This window comes from Procambarus clarkii, chromosome 57, assembly GCF_040958095.1.
Source record: "Procambarus clarkii isolate CNS0578487 chromosome 57, FALCON_Pclarkii_2.0, whole genome shotgun sequence".
In the NCBI taxonomy this organism is placed as follows: Eukaryota; Metazoa; Arthropoda; class Malacostraca; order Decapoda; family Cambaridae; genus Procambarus; species Procambarus clarkii.
This window is the reverse complement of record NC_091206.1, coordinates 8,873,632-8,900,510: the sequence shown is the minus strand read 5'-3', so window position 1 is coordinate 8,900,510 and position 26,879 is coordinate 8,873,632. Positions and strand designations below refer to the sequence as shown.

Below are 26,879 nucleotides of genomic sequence, written 5' to 3'. Positions count from 1 at the left end.
AGATGCGAATCTTATACGTTATCTAAAAATCCGCAGTTCAGTTGGGATCTTCATAGCCATCATCTCGTACCGGACACAACGTGAGGGGAGAGAGAGAGAGAGAGAGAGAGAGAGAGAGAGAGAGAGAGAGAGAGAGAGAGAGAGAGGGAGAGAGAGAGGGAGAGAGAGAGAGCAGTTTACTGCCATTTTCTTCCGAAAATAAGTACATTTTCATTAAATATATAAGTCTCTAGGAGCAGGCTTCAGATGAGCTCAGGCAGGATAACAGCTTTTGCTTGCAGTTTCGCTTGCTACGTCATCGAACAGATATAGCCCTTATGAACCCTATTCTTAGTTTTAAACGAGAGAGAGAGAGAGAGAGAGAGAGAGAGAGAGAGAGAGAGAGAGAGAGAGAGAGAGAGAGAGAGAGACATAAAGAGAGAGAGAGAGAGAGAGAGAAAGAGAGAGAGAGAGAGAGAGAGAGAGAGAGAGAGAGAGAGAGAGAGAGAGAGAGAGAGAGAGAGAGAGAGAGAGAGAGAGAGACAGACAGACAACGATAAGACATTTACAGTCAAGATCTCCAGGAGTAACAGAAAATCAAGTCTCTACAAAAATTCCTTACTAAGGTAGAATTTAGTTTCCTACTGGAAAATATAACAAGATAATTTTCAGATAGATGATCAGGCATCAGACGCTCGTGTTCCCTATGCGATATCATCCGTCCTTAGAATTTTAACCAAGACTTTAAAACTGTTACATATATTTTACTTAATGGAAATTTGAGGGTTAAAGCATTATAGGCGCACGAGGTAGTTTAATTTTGGGATACATTATTTGCTCAAAAATGGTTTTGGGGGATTATAATTGAACTATTAGTGAAAGTCTCTTCGTATATTTTAGGGATGCCTTAAGCTTAAACAACAGAGGGTTCCTTTGATAATAGATTTCGAAAACCATCTTGACGTTATCTTGAGAAGATTTCGGGGCTTAGCATCCCCGCGGCCCGGTCCTCGACAAGGCTTCCTTTTTGCTACACATCCCTAGAAAACATCCCGTAGCAGCTGTCTAACTCCCAGGTACCTATTTGTTGTTAAGGGAAAAGGTACATTTAGGGTGAAAGAAACTCTGCCCATTTGTTTCTGCCGCCACCGGGGATCGAACCTGGAACCCTTAGGATTACGAATCCGAAGCGCAGTCCATTCAGGTGTCAGGCCCCTGTGCTTGTCATCATCAGCTATCAACATGCTTAGAGTAGCAACGATCTGGATGGATTCTTGGACGTCCCTTAAATTAGCTGAGTTTGTCCCTTTACATCAACTCCGTACTCAATGGTAAAGAGGAAATCAGTCTGGGTTTTCTTCGATTACAGAGCCATATTTAGTCTCCTTTACTCCCTCATTTGAATCTATATATCGGTTTACCTGTCTCTGTTTGCCTGTGTATCTATGTGTCTCTCTCTCTCTCTCTCTCTCTCTCTCTCTCTCTCTCTCTCTCTCTCTCTCTCTCTCTCTCTCTCTCTCTCTCTCTCTCTCTCTCTCCCCTCCACCCAAAAGTATTTACAAATACATACACTTTCATCCGGACCATAAATATCCGGTTATCGCCACTACAGCGCATATATTACCGTAGAGACGATAAATGCGCCTATTTTTTATATTTTGCGCAATGATGTTGCAAGGAGGAATGGAAGAGTATCATCAGGTGAACAGAAGCAAAGGCGTTAACATATCCCTCTGTCTGTCATTATTCTCATAATAACACCAATTTATCTTTATATATCACATTAAGCACAAGACGTTATAGGTTAATGATTAATTACATTATAAACACTGTAATTGTGGCATTAATTATACTCTGTACTCGTACCTATATTGTAGCCTGTAATGATTTAAAATAATGTTATTGCATATCATTGAATCTAAATGTGGACTTCATATTTCCTGTTAAACGGCCATGTAAACACAATATTTTTGACATTCTAACTCTGCTGCTCGTGTTCAAACACTTTACCCCCACAGAATATGAAATAATTTATTCATTTTTCAATTTCCTTTATAAGTTACATATTTGCTTTTCATATAAGTTCCTCTGCCATGTATAACGCTTAGGTGATGCGGATAACTTCATTAGCTTTGTGTGAAATAAATTTTTTCACCTGTATTAACCTTGTTGTACTCACCTAGTGGTGCTTGCTGTGGTTGAGCTCTTGCTCTTTCGGCCCGCCTCTCAACTTTCAATCAATCAACCTTTTTTTTCACACACACACACACACACACACACACACACACACACACACACACACACACAAGGGCGCGAGGAGGCAACCTTAGGAGGAGGCTCTTAAGGCGCTTTACACTGCCTACGTGAGACCAGTCTTAGTCTTAGTCTTTTATTTGCCGCACCATCATGAAGTCCCCGCCTGAAGAAACACATAAGGAAACTGGAAAAGGTTCAGAAGTTTGCGACGAGGCTTGTCCCAGAAATACGAGGGCTGGGATACGAAGAGCGCCTGAAGGAACTGAACTTTACGACACTAGAAAAAAGAAGGGAGAGGGGGGGGGGTGTTATGATAGGAATGTCTAAAATACTCAGGGGAATTGACAAAGTGGAAATAGATGAAATGTTCACACGTAATAGTAACAGAACGAGGGGGGAGATGGGTGGAAGCTGGAAACTCAGATGAGTCACAGAGATGTTAGGAAGTATTCCTTTAGCGTGAGACTAGTGGAAAAATGGAATGCACTTGGGGAACAGGTTGTGGAAGCAAACTCTATTCATAATTTTAAAAGTAGATATGATAGGGAAATGTGACAGAGTCATTTGCTGTAAATAACCGATGGCTAGAAAGGCGGGATCCAAGAGTCAATGCTCGATCCTGCAAGCACAAATAGGTGAGTACAAACACACACACACACACACACACACACACACACACACACACACACACACACACACACATAACGTCTGCGGCATATGCGAGGCTGGCTAACATCAGAACGGCGTTCAGGAACCTGTGTAAGGAATCATTCAGAATCTTGTACACCACATATGTAAGACCAATCCTGGAGTATGCGGCCCCAGCATGGAGCCCGTACCTTGTCAAGCACAAGACGAAGCTGGAAAAAGTCCAAAGGTATGCTACTAGACTAGTCCCAGAACTAAGAGGCATGAGTTATGAGGAAAGGCTGCGGGAAATGCACCTCACGACACTGGAAGACAGAAGAGTAAGGGGGGACATGATCACAACCTACAAAATCCTCAGGGGAATCGACCGGGTAAACAAGGATGAACTATTCAACACTGGTGGGACGCGAACAAGGGGACACAGGTGGAAGCTGAGTACCCAAATGAGCCACAGAGACGTTAGAAAGAACTTTTTCAGTGTCAGAGTAGTTAGTAAATGGAATGCATTAGGAAGTGATGTGGTGGAGGCTGACTCCATACACAGTTTCAAATGTAGATATGATAGAGCCCAATAGGCTCAGGAATCTGTACACCAGTTGATTGACGGTTGAGAGGCGGGACCAAAGAGCCAGAGCTCAACCCCCGCAAGCACAATTAGGTGAGTACAATTAGGTGAGTACACACACACATGGACACGAAATATTTTCATTGACATGAGCGAAATAAGAATTTGGGTGTCACAGGAATGACCGGACACACGAATGACCGGACACACGAATGACCGGACACACGAATGACCGGACACACGAATGACCGGACACACGAATGACCGGACACACACGAATGACCGGACACACACGAATGACCGGACACACACGAATGACCGGACACACACGAATGACCGGACACACACGAATGACCGGACACACACGAATGACCAGACACACACGAATGACCGGATACAGGAATGACCAGTCACAGGAATGAAGGGACACAGATGGAGACAATTTACTAAAATAAAACAGGTTGGTGTTAGAAAGGCCTTGCGTGGGAGAAAGCAGAGTGAACTAGACACAGGAAGTGGTGAAATCAGACTTAATACACAATTTTACAACTAAAAAAAATGAGTTTGGGAGCTTCAATAGGTTGACGCTTGAGAGGCGGGACCCAGGAGTTCAAGCGCCATCTTCGTAAGCATAGACAGGTCAGCTCAGTCACATAAGAATATAATAATAAAAGATAAGACGAAACTTTACGTCTTTCGACTTATTTTGCGCAGGTCTTACTTAAACCCAACCAGACTAATTCATACATGTATGAAAGTATAAATTCCAGAAATATATAACCGTTTTTACAACTTCATTATTACTCAGTTCTTCCAGGACCCACAGACCTATAGCCTGTACAGATAACATTAGTGTCCACCTGGAGTGCTAAATGCACTACTCCAACCAAGCAATGCATTATTGCATCTACACAACACACCTTTATAGGAGATATCTAAGAACAGGCACATGCAGGAACTTTCCCGCTGCATATCGTCCAGTCAGATGTGACTATCTGACTGACTGACTGACTGACTGACTGACTGACTGACTGACTGACTGACTGTCAGGTTAGCTATAGCGGCCACCGTCCTGCACCTCCGTTATATCCGCTAATGTGACCGACCCAAGCAAGTTGCTGCAACATTTCGCCTTGCATAGATAATGGTCTTCAGTCGCATGTATACCTCTCACGCGCTGATTCTTGTATTTCGCCATCGTCGCACGCCTTCGCTAGCACTTCACGCCTATTCATCACGCCTTCGCTAGAACCTCAATCCAACAATGAAAGTCTTTGCTGACACTTCAGCAGTTCGCTAACACTTTACGCTAGCTATGTACGCTTCTGTTAGCACTTTCACCCCTTCTACTAATATACAAGCCTCAACACAATATATCAACACTGCACACACCGCTTAAATTTCACGGAAAACATTTTGTACACTGTATATTATATAGTGTACTATATTTGTAAGTCAAATATAGTATTTGATTTTGAATGTCACTGCACCTCGACACCGTACACCTACATTGTGTGTCAACTTTGCGTGCCTACATTGCGTGCGTGGGAAAGCCACACTCGAGGAACACAGGTGGGCATATGAACGAGTGTACCAGTCACCTACACCTGCAGTCACCTGCCACCTAGACAATTTCCAGTCTCCGGTCACCTAGGCACTTGCCTGGTACTTATATATGAAGTCCTATACTACAACCCAGTGTAACAAGTAGACTCGTCACCAGTTAAATCATTTATTTTCTACGCTATACATTCACACATCTACCTATTACAATCGTTTATACACTTCCATGTCTACTCTTATATGTATTAATCTACCTCCTTTGCAAATACGAATTTCCCTACGACTGCAAGCATTTTCTGCATTTCTGAGATTTTTTTCCGATTCATATACTTGAATTTGTTTTTTATAATTTTATTGTGAGCCAGTTAGAATATTTGACGTACAAGCGGCAGACGCTTAAAGTGCTTCATCTACTCCAACTTGTAACAGTGGCCAGCAAAGTAGAATAGTGCTTCTTCTTCTACTCCAACTTGTAACAGAGGACAAGCAAGGTAGTAGAGTGGTACATTAGCTTTGTCTGTCTGTCTGTTTTTCTGTCTGTCTGCCTGTCTGTCCACCAGATATATACGACGACGTCAAACACAACAGGCAGTATCTAGCTGTGTTTAATAGCTAACACAATAATCGATATCAAATGGTAGAAATTGGATTATATTACGGCAGAATCATCCTTCATCCATTATAATGTGTTGGGGTAGTTTAGGTCAGGTTAGGCATAGGTTAGGTTAGTTTAGGATAGGTTAGACTTAGGATGGGTTAGGTTAACAAAAGATATGTTAGTTCAAGTCACAGGTTCAATGTGTCATTTTATTCCGTAAATTATATGCAGGCGAGTGCAAATGATCCCATTTATTAACATAAAATATCTTACGAGGAAAGAATCAGACGACCAAATTTAGTTTATCAAAAACGCCAAAAAATACGAAGGAGTCTTAATAGAATAAATTTTGAGGTCTTAAATAAGAAGATTTAAAGTAAAAAATTATTGAAAGTCGAAAAAATTATTTTATTAAGCATTGTTATATTATATAAAATAGGCGATTGTAAAATAATTAGCTTCTAAATCTATATCAAAATTATAAAAAAGGCTTAGCCTTTTAGGCTACATAACACCGAATTTGTGCAAGTTCTAATTCAATATAAACCTTCAAGAATATTTAATATTTAAATAATATATTTTTCAGGTAATTGCCATAAATTGTACTTATATATTTAAATAATATATTTTTAAGGTAATTGTCTTCAACTTCATACGAGGAGGCAATTCTTTTATTTGCAAAATTATATATAAAATATAGCCACTTTTAGAAAATTTTCTTCTCCGATTTGGCTTTGGAATTCAGCTCCTTCCTTCTGGCAATGAGTAATGTGTATAGGATAATATTGCCCCTGCTTGCATGCAACTCATCGCAACATAAGTTATCAACGAATAATCCTACAGAGCTAGCTATCCCACTTTCCTAGTCCATTCCTATTGGGCTAGGAAGCCGTTCGGAGAGCTGAGCCTGAGCTTAGCTCTTCTAACTGTCCCACGGGAATAGCTAGCCTTCTCTACAGTCCCATGAGGCTAGGATGTATGTGTAAAGGAAGAAATTTATATTTTTATCACTCAGAATGTTTGGTAATATGTTTATTGTTTGTGATGAGTGTCTCATATATATATGAACTCGTTATCCTGAACGGGGTGAGACTAGCTTGAGCTACCTCATCCCTTTGTGAGTATTTATACCTTAATAAACTTATTTCAATTTCAATTTCATGCGCCTAGTTGGACATTCCAACAGTTCAACTCGGCTAACAAGCTTTATGAATAGTTCAACAGGTACAATCTAGCGATTCGAACAGACCCGCGGGGCTACGTAGCCCTTCGAACAGTCCCGCGGGGGTTAGGTAGCCCGTGGATTAATCCCACTGGCCATGCTAACAGTTCCAACCGTCCCACATGGCTAGATAACTCTTCAAGGGTCTCAAGGGTAATCCCATACCTTACAAAATGATTTGTTTTATTGTTTAGTAATCCTCTTGTCCTTCAAAGTTTCCTAAATAAATAAAATTCTTAGCACTTTATATAACGTTTTCACAGCTTATCGTTTTTAATATGAAAGTGGAAAGATGAGACTGATAAAGGACTCTCTGCCTTTCAATCTTAATCTCATCTATCCAGAATAGTAATACGATATATTCTATGGCAGAAAATTTGCAGCAGGTAACTTTGCTTTCGAAGACTAATAAGTCTTCTGAAATCTATTTTTCTAATGTAAATTTGTTTCGTGTGTTGACGTGATTTCTTTTAGATCTATGGTGTTGTTATAAGAGGAATGAATGAGTGACAACAGAGTGACGTCCTCGATAATTGTACATCCAGAGCTGTGCTGTCGCTGGGTAAACATTCTCTTATAAATAACATCTTCACATCAGTTCAATTATCACACTTGTTATGTGATGCTATCTAGACATCCTCATCTATAATCTCCAAAACATCGAATCCAGCGTTATGTTGAGTGTCACAAATATGATTAATAAACCTCATATTAGTAGGCATCTCCTCTTTTATTTATGTTTATTAAAGATCAAGGTCGAAGTCATCAGTATTTATTTGCATTGTCCTAATTTATCCTCCATTTATCAATCCATGTATCCTTCCATCTCTTTCTCATTCTTTCTTTCTCTCTCGCTCCACGTCACTTCTCTTAATTGTATGCAATTTGAGTAGGTAATTTTTTTTCTCACATACCCTACCTTAAGCATACATGCTCCTTATCACGACAACCTGTCCTCCAGAGATTATAGTATATGTAGCGACTGTGAAAAGCATAGTTTGCACACTAACAGAACTGAGAATATTGAAATTATAAACAGGGACGAAAAAGAACGGCACACACCAAATCTAACCTCTCCTAGGCTTATTAAGTACACGTCTGAACATAAAACCTGAACATTAAACTATAATTTTAGAGAAAATGTTGTCTTGAGTATTCTGTAGTACTTTCCGCTGGATTAAACCAAACATGCTTGTATTGTCTTCCCAGTTATTAGACCGTTCAAACCAGTTGGCATGAGGTACCCAGAGCTTTGCAGTTACTTTATTAGCTCTCGTGTTCTTGAGGATATCCTCATAATGCACCCAAAATTGACCAGTGCTGGCTACTGATCATATGGCCCTGTATGTTTAACCATACTGCGAATATGTTTGTCAGTTCACAGTTGATGGGCAGACATTTGGGACTTGCCCTATCGAAATACGTAGGATAAATGGTCTTGGATAATAGAAGTACAAAGACTGGCATGTCCTAAGCTAAATTTAAGAAATATAGCCTCTATTCCAACACCCCTGAATAATTGTCATGAAGTCCGGAACGGGATGAAATCGGGCGTATGTTGTCCGTAGAGTGATAATTCTACTCCTGCCGTTTACCCGCGCATTTGCGTCATTAACTTGATATATAAATGGAAATGTATATCAGTTTGAGGTTGGAGAGGAGAGATGTGAGGGTAGGAAGATGGAGATGAAAGGGAAGGTGGGGAGAGAGCGGGAAAATGTGAGAGATGGGAAGGAAAGGAAGGAGGGAGAGGAACGGAAGGGAAAGGGGCGAGGGGGATGGTAGGAGAGGGTGAAGGGTGGGAGGAAGGATCGAAGATAGAGAGAGAGATTGATAGTTAGCATACTATCTTATATAGTTAGAGAGCATAATAATTAGAAAGACAGTGATAGAGATTGCTATAGACTGAGATATAGTTAGATAATAAAGATATAACCAGAGAGAAATAGATTGAGATAGACAGATAGATAGATATATAGGGAGACAGCAAGTGGGAAGACACATATACACACACACAGGAGCAGGAGGCCAGATACAAGGTATCATTTGGAAAATTAAATCCTTCAAGAATCAGAGAAAAAGAGAAAGACCTGAGGGTTGATATCACGCCAAACCTGTCCCCCTGAAGACCATATCAAGAGGATAACATCAGCGGCATATGCCAGGTAACATAAGAACGGCCTTTAGAAACATGTGTAAGGAATCTGTCAGAACTTTGTATACCATGTATGGGGGGGGGAGCCGGCGGCTGAGCGGACAGAACACTGGACGCGTGATCCCCGGAGGCGAGTGGGGCGAACATTGCCCCGAGAGGGAATAAAGAAGATTATAAACTTACAGAGAGAGAGAGAGAGAGAGAGAGAGAGAGAAAGAGAGTTAATTAGCGATTAAGCTACTCCACAAATTTGGTAATAGGGTAAGGATGAGGGACGAATGCTCGAGGAATTCAAAACCAATTCTTCAAACAGTTGCATTCTACATACCAAGTTGGCACCAGGTGATATAACAGGCGAGAATGAGAGGGTGTTAACAGGAACCGACCAACACAACGGCAGGCAGAGTGACGACAACAACGGGAACAAATGCTGGGAAACTATCCTCCTCAAATTGGCTGATTGAAGTCATTATCTTCTTCAAATTGGCTGATTGGAGACATTATCCTCTTCAAATTGGAGACATAAAGTCGCCGGAAGAAAACATGTCACCCATCTTGAGGTTATCTTGAGATGATTTCGGGTCTTAGCGTCCCTGCGGCCCGGTCCTCGACCAGACCTCCTTTTTTTGTTACACTCCCCCAGGAAGCAGCTGTCTAACTGCAAGGTACCTATTTACTGCTAAACGAATAGGTATCAGGGTGAAAGAAATTATGTCCATTTGTTTCCGCCTCCACCGGGGATCGAACCCGGAACTTTAGGACTACAAATCCCGAGCGCTGTCCACTCAGCCGTCAAGGCCCCCGTCACAAAACAAGAACAAAAATCGTGAAAATAAAGAATCACTCATCCGGACAAATAAAGCCATGTTAAATGGAGTGTTATCATGAGAAGCACGATGTTAAATGGAGTGTTATCATGAGAAGCACGATGTTAAATGGAGTGTTATCATGAGAAGCACGATGTTAAATGGAGTGTTATCATGAGAAGCACGATGTTAAATGGAGTGTTATCATGAGAAGCACGATGTTAAATGGAGTGTTATCATGAGAAGCACGATGTTAAATTGAGTGTTAATATCGGTAGCGCAATGTTAAATTTAGATTTAACAGCGGTATAACGATGTTGAATTGAGTGTTAATATCGGTAGCGCAATGTTAAATTGAGATTTAACAGCGGTATAACGATGTTGAATTGAATGTTACCAACGGTCAATCCATATGTAATTAAGCTTTAGCAACGGTAAGGCGATGTGGAACTGAGTATTCCCAACGGTAAAGTGATATTTAATTGAGTAAGAGCAACGGTAAAGCGATTTCGTATTAAGCATTAGCAACAGCAGAGAGCTGACAATTTGAGAGTTAACAACGGTAGAGCGACGACTATATATACGGCGACACTCAATCAACAACAGCGGCCGTTCGAACGGTTGCAAAAAGAGTACTCAGTGTCGAGCAAAAGGTTGCCTGAACGCGTCGACCGTTGCTAGAGACTCACAGTACACAGTAGCAGGAATAAATAACGGCGAACACAGGTGTCAACGCGATAACCCAAATTAACAGATTACAGAGATAAACAAATTAACAGCAACAAAAGTATGGTCAACCTAAATTCATTACATATAGAAACAAAATTGCCACACAAAAGCGACTGCAGTGAAATAGGAATTCTAGTTATTGAATTAATTGTGTTAGGAACTGCTTCAAGAGAGCCCAGTCGCTTACGATACCAATACTGTCGGGAGATTTAATAGTATATAATGTAATTTAACGCAATAAACGCTCAAACAATGGCCAGTTTGTAATTAAAATTGCTATTATTATTATTATTATTATTATTATTATTATTATTATTATTATTATTATTATTATTATTATTATTATTATTATTATTATCAATTCATAGTTTTTGGTAATTTGTATTAATGTTTTTTTTTTGTAATTCTAAAGAAATTGTATTTATTTCAACTTTGATCGTTTCAAAAACATAAAAAAAAGTTACAAAAACACAACACGTTAATTTAAAGTACTTAGAAAAATATTCTATGTTGATACATCTAAATTAATAGATGTAACATCGTAGAGTAAGTACTATTATTACCCATTCTGAGTTACACACACATATGTACATTCATACAGAATGTGTATGTATATCTCAGAATGACCGTAGCAACACATATTATTTAACCTTGTTTGTGGGGGTAGGATGAAAATATTCACACACCTGAACGCAAAATAGGAATGTATACATAGAAATGTATGAATGTATAATAAATTTTAAATAAGAATGTAAAGAGATACAGATGGTCTGATCTACACACACAGTCACTCTATAGCGTGTGTATCGCCCTATAGTATTGCGTTAAATTTGCTATATATTGTGTGAAGTCACGTCTAGGTAAGGCAATTAGCAGGAGAAACTCCAAGCCATTACATCTGGACGGTAGAGCGACGGTTTGGCTTCATGCAGGTCGGCGATCAATCCCCGACCATCCGAGTGAATGGGCACCATTCCTTCCCTCCGTCCCATCCCGTCCCAATCCTTATAGTCGTAATAGCTTGGCGTTCTCTCCTGATAATTGCCTTACCTAACACTTAATGGAATGCAATTTTAACGCAATTCAACTACATAATAACTTCAGTGCTTTATTGAAATTATTAACACAACATATGTTACGCTTCCTGGTACTAACAGGTACCGGCCAATTGAGGTCAAGAGGTTATTTGTAGGCTCGTAGGGTTCTGTTAAGACAAAATCGCAGCCTATTTGACTCTAGTCCAGTCGTTAGAGCGAGCCAAGTGCTCGGTATTAAATTTTTGGTTGGAGATAAGAAATATGTCTAGCAATTAAGATTCTGATTGGTCGAAAATCAGTATTTACGACTCTAATTGAAAAAAAAACAATATATGCGATTCCGATTGGTAGAGAATCGAGATTTACTATTTTGATTGGTAAAAAAATCTATGTTTACGATTCTGACTGGATGACTTTGATGTGCGATCAACAGTGGCATTGTTTACTGAGGTCACTCAATCACTCGTCAGCCGCACCTTTGCTGGTGTCAGCCGCACCTTTGCTGGTGTCAGCCGCAATTTGCTGGTGTCAACCGCACCTTTGCGAATGTCAGTCACTCACTTGTCAGCCGCACCTTTGCTGGTGTCAGCCGCACCTTTGCTGATGTCAGCAGCTTGGTGTCAGCCGCACCTTTGCTGGTTTCAGCCGCACCTTTGCGAGTGTCAGTCACTCACTCGTCAACCGCACCTTTGCGAGTGCCAGTCACTCACTCGCCAGCCGCACCTTGAAGAGTAACCAGTTACTCATCACCTGTTTCTCTTCCCCCAATAATGACCCAGTTCACCACAACGTCAAAATCCGGGAGCTTCAACAAAATTGAAACACAGTAGACTATACCCTAACTGTTGTCAGCCGGCCCCTTGAAAGCGGCCCCGAAGTTGTTGTCAGCCAATCACTTGACAACTGAACCTTATAGCAATTGGCTGTCAGTTCCTCGTCAGTCGCCCCTAGGATGATCTCTGCCACGTTGGTGTCGTCAATCATGGTGGAGAATGGTGGATTGAGTAGTTACCATAATCTTGACCATTCAGCCACTTCAACGGCAATATGTGTGTGTGTGTGTGTGTGTGTGTGTGTGTGTGTGTGTGTGTGTGTGTGTGTGTGTGTGTGTGTGTGTGTGTGTGTGTGTACTCACCTAGTTGTGTTTGCGGGGGTTGAGCTCTGGCTCTTTGGTCCCGCCTCTCTACCGTCAATCAACAGGTGTACAGATTCCTGAGCCTATTGGACTCTATCATACTTGTGTGTGTGTGTGTGTGTGTGTGTGTGTGTGTGTGTGTGTATGTGTGTGTGTGTGTGTGTGTGTGTGTGTGTGTGTGTGTGTGTGTGTGTGTGTGTGTGTGTGTGTGTGTGTGTGTGTGTGTGTGTGTGCTGTAACACTGTCAGGAACACCTCAGTCATAGGGCCGTTGTGACCAGTCAAACAATATAAGCCGCTTCGTTATTTGGATCATTTGTTTTACGTTATTCAGAGTTTTGTTCGACGAGGAGCCTTGTTTTCATGCATATCTTTTGCTGAAGGGTTGTGGTGTCCGTGGGGCTGGTGGAGGTGGTGCTGGTTACAAAAGGGGTTGTGTCCGTGATGGAGGTGTGGTGGTAGTGTTAGTGGTGGTGGTGATTGTGGTTACGGCAGCGGCAGTGACTCTAATCGTGGTACTTGAGTAGATATAATTAATTGACTGAAGTGATACAAACACGCACACAAAGTCACAAACACGCGAATACACACCTACACAGCCATTTACTGGCAATTAAGCTGATCAGAAATGGTTAATAGACTGTAATCCGGATAAGTGCAATATAATGAGACCGAGCGCATACGACACGAAGTCGCTAGGCCAGTGTACAATGAAAACAGGTTCACGTATATACATTTACTTTAGCCAATGCGAGACTTGCAAATATTAAGGTAACCCATTGAAACCAATGCAGATGGGCCACTTTCTGCAGAACCAAGCTTGGGAGACCTTACCAATGAGCGTTGGTGAGAAACATTTCTCACCAACGCAGAAACCAAGCTTGAAAGATCATTTAGCACCATCTGTGGCTCAGAATAACACAAACAGTTATACATCAAGATGCCAATTCGAGAGCATATTTCTCAGGCTCGGGCGAAACCAATAGAAGGCTACAGTTAAGGCACTATAGAATGACTGTTTGAGACATATGCTTGAGTATTCAACTTGATCATCAATTCCTCACCTGAAGTATTTCTTCATAACTACATAACTGATCCTTGATCCTTGAGGCATACGAGGTTTTCAGGAGAAGGACGAGAAGTACATTATTCAGACATACAAGGTTCTGAGAAGGAAGAAAGGTGACATGCTTCAGACATACAATGTTATCAGGAGAAGGAAGTGAAATGACATGAGTGAAACCTTCAAAATCCTCAGGTAAAGAAAGGGAAGAGACATGATAAAGGCACACAAGGTTCCCAGGGGATTCATAAGGTTATCTTGAGGTTATCTTGAGATGATTTCGGGGCTTTTAGTGTCCCCGCGGCCCGGTCCTCGATCAGGCCTCCACCCCCAGGAAGCAGCCCGTGACAGCTGACTAACACCCAGGTACCTATTTACTGCTAGGTAACAGGGGCATTCAGGGTGAAAGAAACTTTTGCCCATTTGTTTCTGCCTCGTGCGGGAATCGAACCCGCGCCACAGAATTACGATTCCTGCGCGCTATCCACCAGACTACGAGGCCCCCAAAGGTGGACAGGAAAGAGATATTCAAACATATCACCAATATATCTTCTCTAATGCAAAGAGAAGAGGACAATATAAATAAACCAGAAGGGTAAACAATAACGATAAATGTAATGTGAACATTCTAGACTAGATATGAACATAGACGAGATAACGAACACGATCTCCATATTAGAAATGTGATGTTCATATAATAGAACGTGAACTCTATATACGGGAAATAAACTCCATATATATATAGCTTCAAGAAAATTGAGAATCAGCAGTGATTGACTCATTGACTCAATATGTAAACTCATGCGAACAATAAATACACTCATACTTACAGAGAGAAGAGGTAATCCCGCCAAACATACACCGAAACTACGACGTTGGTACAACGTTCGAACAAGTTTTAACACCTCCTAACCAGTTATAACAACCAATATAGCAAGTTGTAACAACGTTCTAATACGTCATAAACACGTTAAGCCAAGATGTAACAACTTTATTACAAGTTGTAACAAGCGGAAAATAGAGACAGTTACGGTTTGTGTTTCCAGGTAAGCAATCCGCTAGACTAGATCTGTCATTCACATCGAATAAACATCAACCTCGAAATAGAAACATGGGCCAGAAACCCTTATGTTTTGGTCCTGAATTATGCGGTGGCAACGAAAGCCATAAGAGCTGGAAGAAAGAGGAAGAGTTTAAGGCCAGCAGACCGGATAGGGAGAATGTCAGAAGACTAGACAATTTATGTAAAGTAAAGCATGGGGAAGAAAACGCAGAAGAAAGCCGAAAAGAGACACAACGACCTTTGTAAAGCACACGACACAGAGCCTTTACGAGCAAACTCAAAGAAGCCGTAGGAAGATGCATACCACCACCGGGAGAAAAGGAAACCAAAGGAAATGGTTTGGAAGCCATTGACTGGATGCAAAGAGAATTGGTGAAAGAATATGAAATATTAATAGAGCAGGATAGAAGGTAATAACAATGCATACAATGGAGCGCACAGTATACACAGAAATTAGGAGAGTGTCAGAGAAGCGGTACGAGAAAAACGTAACATCAAAGGCCCAACCTAACCTGCTCTGTAGGCATTTCAGTCTAATACACTGATATGTTAAGTCGTGGAAGCCGCCTGTATACGTAACCTCAAAGCCAGATTCGACACAATTCTAATGCCAGTAAAGTTTAACAAAAATAACTCACCATAAACAAGGTTATTAGGCGGGGTATAAAGCTCTAGACCTAATTTCCTCGTTGAAACTGTCAGGTAATCATGAGGAAGATGACTGTGACTGAGACCTGATCATGCTTCACAAAAGAGAAAGGGCCGTGCAGAAGATGACACGGAAGTATCCAAAACACTTAAAAAAAATATTTCAGGATGTTTTTAAGCTCGAGTCCGATCGGCCACTAGATCTAAGAGCCATAACAAGACAGACCTCGTTCACCTCCTGGAGAAACTCATTGAAATTGTTGGGACACCATAAAACCAAGACGATATTTCGAAGTGCTGGATGGGACAAAAGTTACAGCCTCAGACAAGATATCACCTTGGATACTAGAGGAGGAAAAGATCCACTGTTTATTTCCTTCATCAGAGTACTTAAATTGATTTCTGAAGAAGAGAGAGCTTTCTGATTCTTGGAAAATGGCTAATGTGGTTCACAGATGAAAGAACTGAACTCGACATGATTACTAATAAATATTCCAGAAAGTTACTTGAGAGATTGATTCGAAGCTTGACAGTAGAAAACTTCAAAACTTCCATATTTTATCTACATATAATTTAATTGTAAAACACGTAGAACAGTGACAATTTGCATCCTAACCCAAAAATGTATATTATTTGATTGCCAGTAAGCACCTGATACTGACCCAAGGGAAAGACGCCTATTGAAGCTAAAGAAACAAGGTGATGTGTCTAGAAGAATTCTGGAAGTGGTTGTTGCAATATCTCTCAGGATGAAAGCTAAAAGTTATAGTCAGATTAGAGATATCATAACAGGAGGAGGAAACGAGTTAATTACCACAAGGGTAAGTAATAGAGCCCATCCTGTTGCTTGTATATCAATGGCTTGACACAGAAATTGGGTTCGTCATATCAATGTTAGGAGATGATGCAAGTTTATGAGAAGAATCAGAACAAAGAGGGACTGTGATATCCTGATGAAGGATCTTGATACATTCAACACATGATCATAAAAGTGCCTGCTGGAATTTAATCCAGCAAAATGAAAAATTACTACGATACTGATAGAATATAGGGGATTCTATTCTGGCATAGAAAAGAAAGACCTGGTTGTAGTTACAATCCAAATCAAATACCCCCACACACATTAGCAAAATAAAACCTTATCATATTCCAAATTGGCAAACGACGTGAAGCCTTCAAAATTCTCGACAAATGAACATTCCGGGAGTCATATATACAGCTTATCTACAATATCGGGTATGGATACACTATTGTCGTCAATTCAGTCTCGTCGTGGAACCATCGCCCGATTAAGCTGAGCCGATGGGCCTTAGCTGCTAGAAACAATTGAGGGAACCAGGACAGGTAACACTGGAGGATAGGAGGAATACAGAGAGGTCATGACAGCGAAATACAAGATTCTAAAACTGAATTAGCAAGGTGGGCAAGGAATAATTTGTCCATGCAAGGAAGTCCAGAATGAGGAGGCTAAATTTAATCAAACTTATTGACGGAAATGTCACAAATATCTCAGAAATAACTTCAAGTTGCAGAATAGAACAAACACAGAAGAAGAAGAAGAGAGAGATGAAGAAGGGCGAACATACAATATAGCACAAGGTTATGTGTGTATATATGTTGCAGGCACTGACATACACCACAATAAACAACATTATTAAGTCATATAACAAACTTTTCATTGCGCACTCTATTGGTATAATTATATTTCTATCTTCTGCCCGGACCCGTATGTGTGTGTGTGTGTGTTTATGTATTTACGACACCCTTACTGCCCATGATGATTAGGATTGAAACTATTATTGTCGCCCGATAAAATGAACACAGGCATCCACCGAGCTTTTGAATTCGTATCATTATCTCACTATTACAGTGAACGATGAACGCTTTTAAAATCCACAAATCAACTTATCTGCATATTTTAATCTTTGGTATTCAATTCCTCCCCTCCCTCCCGGGTGAAGTAAATGCGCTGAATTGGTGTTGAAATGGGGGTAGCAACCACTGCAGGCTTGCACGTGCATTGGCGTTCCACTTGGGGAGATGTTCAATTTGGCTTACACCCACGAGGTTATCTGGTGATAACTTTAGTGATAATTCGGCAATTGTTATGAATCAACACGTGGTACCTCGGAGATTATCGTAAGATGACACACCATAACTCTGTGGTTATTATGAGTTAGCACGTAGTAGCTGTGATTTATAACTCGGCAATTATCGTGTTTTCTCCAAATAACTGTGGTTATTATGACTGAGCATATTATAACTCAGTGATTATTACAGCATTTATCACATGATAACTTTGATATTCTCAGATGTATATTCTCGAAGCTTAAGGTTTAGCTTCTAACTGATTATTAGGATGAGTTATGCTAACTGAGAGATTATTATAAGTTAACACCTGATTGCAACATTGATCACACTTATATAATCGACTTTATTGATTACAGGAGTAGATTATTGTAACTTTTGTTTAAAGGCAAAGACCTCTCTCCCTTCCATAGCTCTTTGTTGCAGACAAAGACCTCTCCCTCCTACAATTCGTTGTTGCAGGCTAAGACCTGCAACATGGTTATATGGTAACCAATTATAATGGAACCAATAATTATGGCAGACGATTATCAAGCAAACTGATTGCTGTGTATAATCGATTATCTGCATATTATCAACAATTAATTATTATAAATCAACATTAACATTTATTAACGTATATAACATTAAATATTATCCTATTAACATGAATGAAAAGAAAATAACGTTCATTGACGTCTAATAATTATCGTTAAAATAAAATTACTCAAGTTCTCAAATTGGCAGCGAACAACGTATGTTTAACAACCCACAACCTCACGTTAACAGCTAATAACACACATATTTCGCAGCTGATAACGCATGTTTAGCAACTTTGAACGCATGTTTAGCAACTTTGAACGCATGTTTAGCAACTTTGAACGCATGTTTAACAACTGACAGCACATGTTTAAAAACTGATAACGTATGTTTAAAAATTCATAACTCATGCTTAACTCTTAACGTATGTTTAACAGCTAATAACGCATGGTTCAACGCCTTACAACACATATTTAACAACTGATAATATATGTTTAACAACTGATAACGCATTTTTAAAAACTCATAACATGTTGAACAGCTCACAACGCATGTAACAATGACCACAAAACAATTAATACAGTTAACTAATCATAATTTATATTGGTTTATGTTAACAGGTAATAACGCATATTAGCATTAACGACTGACCACGTTCACATTGTTAGCTAACAACGAATTGTATTAACTAATAACTCATATCAGCATTGACAACTAATGCCTAATATCAGCATTGTCAACTAATGCCTAATATCAGGATTGTCAACTAATGCCTAATATCAACATTGTCAACTAATGCCTAATATCCGCATTGTCAACTAATGCCTAATATCAGCATTTTTAACAATGCCTAATATCAGCATTGTCAACTAATGCCTAATATCAGCATTTTCAACAATGCCTAATATCAGCATTGTTAACTAATGCCTAATATCAACATTGTCAACTAATGCCTAATATCAGCATTTTCAACTAATGCCTAATATCAACATTGTCAACTAATACCTAATATCAGCATTGTCAACTAATGCCTAATATCAGCATTGTCAACTAATGCCTAATATCAGCATTGTCAACTAATGCCTAATATCAGCATTGTCAACTAATGCCTAATATCAGCATTGTCAACTAATGTCTAATATCAGCATTGTCAACTAATGCCTAATATCAGCATTGTCAACTAATGCCTAATGTCAACTAATAGCACATTGTCAACTAATAACCCATATCAGCCTTGCTAAGTTAAAAATCAGCATTTTCAACTAATGTTTCATAACACAAGGAAATCAAGTAGCTCTGATGAACCTTAGAAGAACATACGAAGAACTGAAACTGCCGGAGGCCAATTGGCTCATACGAGGCAGCCGATATTTATCTATTGCTAAACTCACTCGCATATGTGTCTAAACTGCATATGGAACAATCGATCCTTGTTCTTGCTTTAGATTCAGCTACTCTGAACAAAACGTTCCAAGTAGCACGGGCTATGGTGAGCCAGTAGTGGACTTACCTGGAACAGGAGCGGGGCTGTGTGAACACTCGAACAATCTCATGGGTCCGTTATGCTACCTTTCGATTTGTTCCCGAAATTTGCAACCCTATTTCTAAATCAGTATTTACCCCGGGGTCTGTCGTGAATCTAAACTTATCAAGTTCATAAACAAGAATAAGTATTGGCGTAACACAAAGGCCATTTACGTGACCCTATAGCTAAAGTAAATTAATACCTATTAGCACCGGTAACTAGAGATAATAATCCCAGAATTAGCGCTTGATAAATCAAGATCATTGTCATTAATTAGATTTAACAGGAATTATTAGGTATTTTCAATTATTAAAGCATTACACTTGCGTAAACACCAAATACCACCCAATTAAGATAATCTTTTACCTGACAATTACATGTTAATTTTTATGATAAACAGCATTTAACAAAAATGAGAGGTTAATAAACAAATATACAATATGGAATTAACACCAAATAAACCTTCAATTAAGGTAAATTAACAGCTAACACTCCCACGAACAGTAAGACTAAATACGTGTTAATAACATGAAACCATAAGGTATTTCGTGACGCAGCTTAATTAGATTTGCTCACACGGTGCGAACGAAGGGTAAGACCAATTAAGTTCCCCGAGAGAAGTAACCAGAGCAAGCGTTCAAACAATAGCAGGAACCACAGTAATAAGGGTGAGTTGAGGCTATGGCAAGGTTGATTTTTTTTTGTAGTAAGGCCAGAATGTAGACTTACAACAAAATGTGGGCTTTGTTTTTAACTTCAGGATGAGGATTTGAAGAAAATTTCTCCGTGGAATTTAGTCAATATTGTTTGTTCTATGTAATTTTGTAAACTGGATTAATATTGATCTATGTATTATTTTAAACGAGATTAATATTGTTTTATGTAATGATAAACTGGGTTAATACTATTCTATGTAATGTCAGGAACAAGGATAATGTTGAGGTATGTAGAAATGGGGATAATATGGCTTTTTATATTATTATGAACAAAAGGATAATATTATTTTTGATGTTATGAACAAGGATAATATTGTTCAATGTATTACTTATAATAAGAAAAATAGTGTTCAATGTAATGAACGGAACAGGAATAATATTTTTTCCCGTAATATCACAATCTTGAAACAGGAACAATATTTTTTATCTACGATGTTAGAAATTGGGAAAATGTTGATCAGTGACATGTCACAAATGCTGCACGAGGCACTGATAAAAACACATATACAAACTGATAACTAAAGGGAGAAAGAGAGAGAGAGAGAGAGAGAGAGAGAGAGAGAGAGAGAGAGAGAGAGAGAGAGAGAGAGAGAGAGAGAGAGAGAGAGAGAGAGAGAGAGAGGTAAACAAATAAGCTATGAGTTTATCAATATACTGAAGGCATAATGAAGTGATACTCTGCCCATCCTGTGGTAAATTACATTTTAGCATAGATTGACGAGTCTCAATCTGTTGTTGTTTTCCTAGTTAATGGTCAGTTTCCTAGTTTTCCTAGTTAACTCGAGCCACGAGATCTTAATTGCTAGCAGTAACCCGTACTCCTGAATTGTTTAGGCAGCGCCTGTTGCATTCCTAGTAACTGTGCTCTCTGCTAGCTAATGTTCTTTGCTAATCAAACATTCTGCCAGTTTTAGTATGATTAGTTTTACAATCCATACTCATTCTGTGTGAGGTAATGGACAAGGTAACAAAATCATACAAAACTTTCAGGAATTGAACCCCAGAATACAGCTAGGTAAGCAAGCTACAGTCGTGATAAGTTAATTACGTGGTTTGTAATGTAATTGTAAATATGTTACAAATAATTTTTTTTCTAATTTGTATTGTTAACGATTACGTTATAAGCTTGAAAACTATAATTAGCACATAATTCTGCCCACAGGTGGTTATATATATCGTTAATGAAGCTATACACTCCATTAGGTCTATTAATATATTACTTACATGGAAGCCATAGAGAGAGAGAGAGAGAGAGAGAAAGAGAGAGAGAGAGAGAGAGAGAGAGAGAGAGAGAGAGAGAGAGAGAGAGAGACAGACAGACAGACAGACAGACAGACAGACAGACAGACAGACAAACAGACAGAAAACTAAAACATACATATTATTTAACATAGTTTCCATTAATCACATTCGTTTCTTTTAACGATTTAGAAAATGCTATCACCCCTATCACGTGTATTACTACTCGCTATCATGTCCCAAGATATCAAAAATCAAAATGTGTAATTCAACTAAATACGCGGTTAATAAGGCGTCTAATTGCTTTATAGTTGTTATCCGGAGTGATAACTCGCCACATAAATCATCTCCTCCACTCAGGCTGCTTAGCTGATGATAAACATGTTCCGACGTAGAAAATCCTCGCCGCTCGTAAATAATAATTTACTTCTTAGTTTTCTAAAACTTGTTATGTGTATTATCCATAACTCATGTTTTTTCAAAGTGGAATCATTTGTCATTTTGTAATTTATCTTCTACATTACATTTATTCCTATGAGATATATTTATTTTTGTTAGTAGCAGTAGTAGGGAATTTTTAGATGTATTAAAATTTTTCAGAAGCTTGGAAGTGGCGTGAAAATTACGAAAGTTATATTTTAATGTATTGTCAACAGGTCTTTAAAAAATTAAAAATAATAATAATAATAATAATAATAATAATAATAATAATAATAATAATAATATTTACAATAACAACAACAGTAGCAATACCAATAATAAAAAGGTTAATAATTTGATTTTGTTTGAAGACACAGGAATTATTTTGAAGTTTGCCACGTATAACAGGACATTTACTAAAGAGTTTTATAGCTTTAGCAGTGTGGGCTCATTTAAGGGCATTGGATACTATTGTCTGTTATTAGCCTACTCTAACAAGTTTTTTTTTTTTTAGTTGTTGAATTTCCAGTATTGTTTGGTCGCCAGTTTGTTGAAAAAAATCGTCCTAGATTTATACGGATTAAGGTTAATCATATTACTACTAATGTTGATACAAATAATAATAATAATATGTTAATTATACAAATAAAGCAAAGAAAAAAACTCGAACAATTTTCATTATGATTTTTGTGATATCATCAATTATCAGCACTCATTATCATCATCATCTTAGATCATCAATAATCATGATCTGTTCATCATAATAATTGCAATTTGAGTCAACACACGCCAGAATACTTACAAATATATATATATATATATATATATATATATATATATATATATATATATATATATATATATATATATATATATGCAAGAACACACAAGCCATGGTGAGAGCTTTAGGCAGCATTCCTGATATTTAAAATTGTAACATATCAAATCCCCAAGAAAACCATTTTAAATATTTTATTAATTTGATCACAATCAACAAAAATTGACTGACTCTGTTTTAGCATTATCGAGCCCAACGTAAACCATGTATAGATCTTGAGGCTCCGTTTATGCTGGTGTTGTGGAAGTATTGTAAAAGTTGAGTGGAAGAAGTACTATAAAAGTAGAAGTAGAAATACTAAGAAAGTAGGTGGGTCACACTAATAATAATAATACCGATAGTAACTTAAAGTTTGAACAATACATGTTGTAAATCCAAGTAAAGGTAGCGATCACGATATCAATGACAAGTACGATAATAGCTGAAGAACAATGATCACATGTCTGTTACATATATGTCATATATGATCTATGTCACTGTTGTACCCCCCCTTTAAACCCTCCCTCTGCCCCACACCCTCACACCTCCAGTCAAGAAAAACAAAGAGGGGCAGGAGGTATATGGAATAACCTCAAACAAGAAAGTGTTTCTTCTGCAAAGACTATTATATATAGAAACTATAAAGGAAAAATAAGAAATAGTGTTTATTTACTAGAAGACGGTATAAACACTATCCCTCATGTCCACCATTACTAGCCTTGGTCGCTATTAACCACAGTGTTACTGGACTCGCTAGTCACCCCTCTCCCTAGAAAGATACTTTATTAAACTGTAAATTCTCCTAATAACTAATTTTAAGTAAAGATTGGTTTACTAATATTCTTCTATGTCATGCTTTGATAATAATAATAATAATAATAATAATAATAATAATAATAATAGTCGAATTATCAGTGTGAATAATAATTACTATATATGAGGTCTAATCTGATGCAAATGTGGATTACACAATAACTCATATTTAACTAAATAAATATAAAGATAGTAGAGGTATTTCCCTGATATATCAACACAGCTTACTCTCGACAAGTGTGCGCTGCATTCAGGATTAAACCAGTGTACCGTCCTGACAGATGTTCATTATGAACAAATGGATTTGGTGACAGGTGTTCATTATGGCTATTAGTACACGAGGAATGTGGTGACAGGTGTTCATCATGAACATTAGTGTAAAGTGGTCGTCGAGACAGATGTTCATCATTAACAGTAACACAAAGGGGGGGAGAGGAGATGCTCAGCAATACAAGGGGATGGGGGCGCAGGCAGGTGCATTACAGCCCACACCGTCACTGTATTATTACTAGTGAAAGCAACATGTAGTTTCCCGACGCCTCAGTAAACAAAAACGGGGTGAGAATAGCTTCAGCTACCTCATCCTTTTGTGTGCATTTTACCTCAATAAACTTATTTCAATTTCAATTCAGTAAACAAACGCGGCATTAGTGGGCTTATCTAGTAGTGAAGATCTAGGTACATACCATGTGAATAATTCCTTATATATTTTTTACAATATTAGGAATATTTGTCATTGTTTGCGAGCCACTGGAGTAAATATGTGTTGCACTATATAACCCGTTTTATTTACTTGCATTAAGCATTACTTGCATGTTGAGAAATGGTTATGAAACATTGGTGCATGAGGACGTGTCATTATGTGGTCATTACCCAAATGCATAATTATACAGGCGCAACATTTATTGGTACAAGACTCAACAATTCGTTCTAAAAAGCGTCAAGAGCCATTAAGTTAAATATGCGCCATTAACAAATTGCATCCAGCTTCAGTACAGCCGTAAACCCTGTAATGACTATAATGGCAGCCTCAAAATGCCGGGTTCCAGTCATGTCAATTGATAAATCCTATTTGGGAGGCAGTGATCTTCCTCTCGCTGTCCGCGACACACCTCGCGGCTCCTGTTCGCCCTCACGTGTCAATTCGCGCTTCTCCTCTCGCTCTCTAAACCTTGCGGCCAAGGAGCCAATTTAGTAAAAAAACGCGTGACCGTAATAGTTTTGAAGCCTTTTGAAGCCACATTACATCCCCCTTGGTCAATTATTCCCTTGTTAGCGAACATACACGGCAAATTGGAGTATAATGAGAATCGTTTGTGTAATTCCGCACAGCTGTAATTATGTTTCCTAGGTCCCCCTACGAGGGAGGCAAGGGTAGGCGACGGGTAATGGGCAAGGGGGGAAGGGGTAGGTGGGACAGGGGATGGGGTGGGTGGGAGGTAGTTGGGTAATTGGTGACCGGAGTCCTCACGCCCACCGCTGCGAAGGACCACTCGTTATGGGCGTGTCCGCTAAAATGTGGGCGTAGCGCAGCTGATGACCTTATATGACGGTGTATTTAAGGTCTAAATCAGCTCCTGGAGAATGGTCAGCCGTTCCCATACCCCATCCTGGTCAATACCCAGGTGATATCCCGGGGTAATATCCTGCCCATATACAGGGCAGGCGATATTACGCATGCCCAGCGATAACTCTAGCAATATTACGCCTGCCCAGCGATAACTCTAGCAATATTACGCCTGCCCAGCGATAACTCTAGCAATATTACGCCTGCCCAGCGATAACTCTAGCGATATTACGGACATTATTCTGGAAATAGGGTTGGTAATGCTCTGGAGATTTGCCGGTTAATAACTCTAGAAGTATGTTGGGAGAGTATTTTGATGATATACCGAATAATACTCTGGAGAGATATACCGAATAATACTTTGGAGAGATATACCGGATAATACTTTGGATATACCAAGGTTGGTGTTATACAGCATCTTGAAACGCATTGGAGTATTTATTTAGGAAAACCGGAAACCCTCCCCGATCAGTGCTAGGTCTTGAAGGAATGTTTAGGAATGTAGAAATATGCTTGTGTGGTAATATGTTTATTATAGACTAAAGGACAAGAGCGAGACATATATATACATACACGTACCGGCCATATTGTTGCCATAGGCGCAGTGCATCGCTTGGGCCATACTATTGTAGTAATCTTGGTGGAGGCCGGAGTGGCCCCCTTCAGAGCCGTCGTACCAGCGGTTCATGTACCCCCCAGCGGAGGCCTGGCCCGCCTGGTCCATCTCACTCATATCCATCGTGTCTCACTCCTTGGGTTCTACGGTACACTTGAGAGGAACGGTACAGTCCAGGTGGTACGAGCTAAGGTACGAGGCGGCTGGCGAGTGGTCTGTGGGAGTGACGGTCGGCCCAACGACCCTGTCCGCCGTGCGGGACTCCTCATGTGGGATTATTGTCAGAGAGAGCTACAGGCGTCACCCATCCTCTCTGACTACATTGCGGTGATTAGGTTAATACTGACAGTCTCTACCTATCCTCGTTTGCTTCTCAGCTTAATCACCCAATCAGCGGGGCGCTCTAGGGGGGACAGCGGGGGAATCGTTGCTTTCCTAATCGTCACTGCGGGCTTAACGGGGGGTGAGTTAACCGGGCACAGCCTCAGCACAACTGGCGACCGGTCCTAATAGAACACCACTAAGACTCAAGTCTCCAGCCTGGCCGAGCATCGCACACACTCACACAACATTTGCGATGTAATCACTTCCTCGTAGGCGGAGCCTCGGGAGGCCTCGCCCGCATTTCCCACCTCCAGCCAATCGTCGATGAGAATCACACGCGGCTCCGCCTCCGACGTCGAAAGACGTCACACGCGGCCGGTGCTGCCCCCGCTTCTCAGTCACGCACCCGCTACCCGGCCGGCAGCACCTGGGTGCACCACACTCTCACACACTCTCTCTCTCACACACACACACACTCTCTCTCTCTCTCTCTGGGGTACCTTTCTGGGTGCTCATGACCCATACACATCGTTCTGTTAACTCCCAGAATGCTAGTTTCACATTTTAAGGAAATTAACATTATGGATGGTACATGTGTCCGAATAATTTTGATCAGTTTTGGCTCTTGCATGTGTGTGTGTGTGTGTGTGTGTGTGTGTGTGTGTGTGTGTGTGTGTGTGTGTGTGTGTGTGTGTACATTTGAAGACATTCACATCAGTGTATATCAAGTCTCCCCAAATTTGTAAAAGTCAATGGATCCTGCAATATT

At 39.6% G+C, this 26,879-nt stretch overlaps 1 protein-coding gene across 2 annotated transcripts in view; it reads right to left on the bottom strand.

The window, feature by feature from the left end:
• The window catches only part of LOC123745070 (GATA-binding factor C), a 136,657-nt gene extending 110,345 nt beyond the window's left edge, over nt 1-26,312 (bottom strand). For both annotated transcript variants that reach the window (XM_045725370.2, XM_069306238.1), the window contains exon 1: nt 25,750-26,312. In XM_045725370.2, the coding sequence (XP_045581326.2) occupies nt 25,750-25,909 (160 nt within the window). In that variant the 5' untranslated portion in view covers nt 25,910-26,312. The remainder of the gene's footprint in view (nt 1-25,749) is intronic.
• Nucleotides 26,313-26,879: the final 567 nt, after the last annotated feature.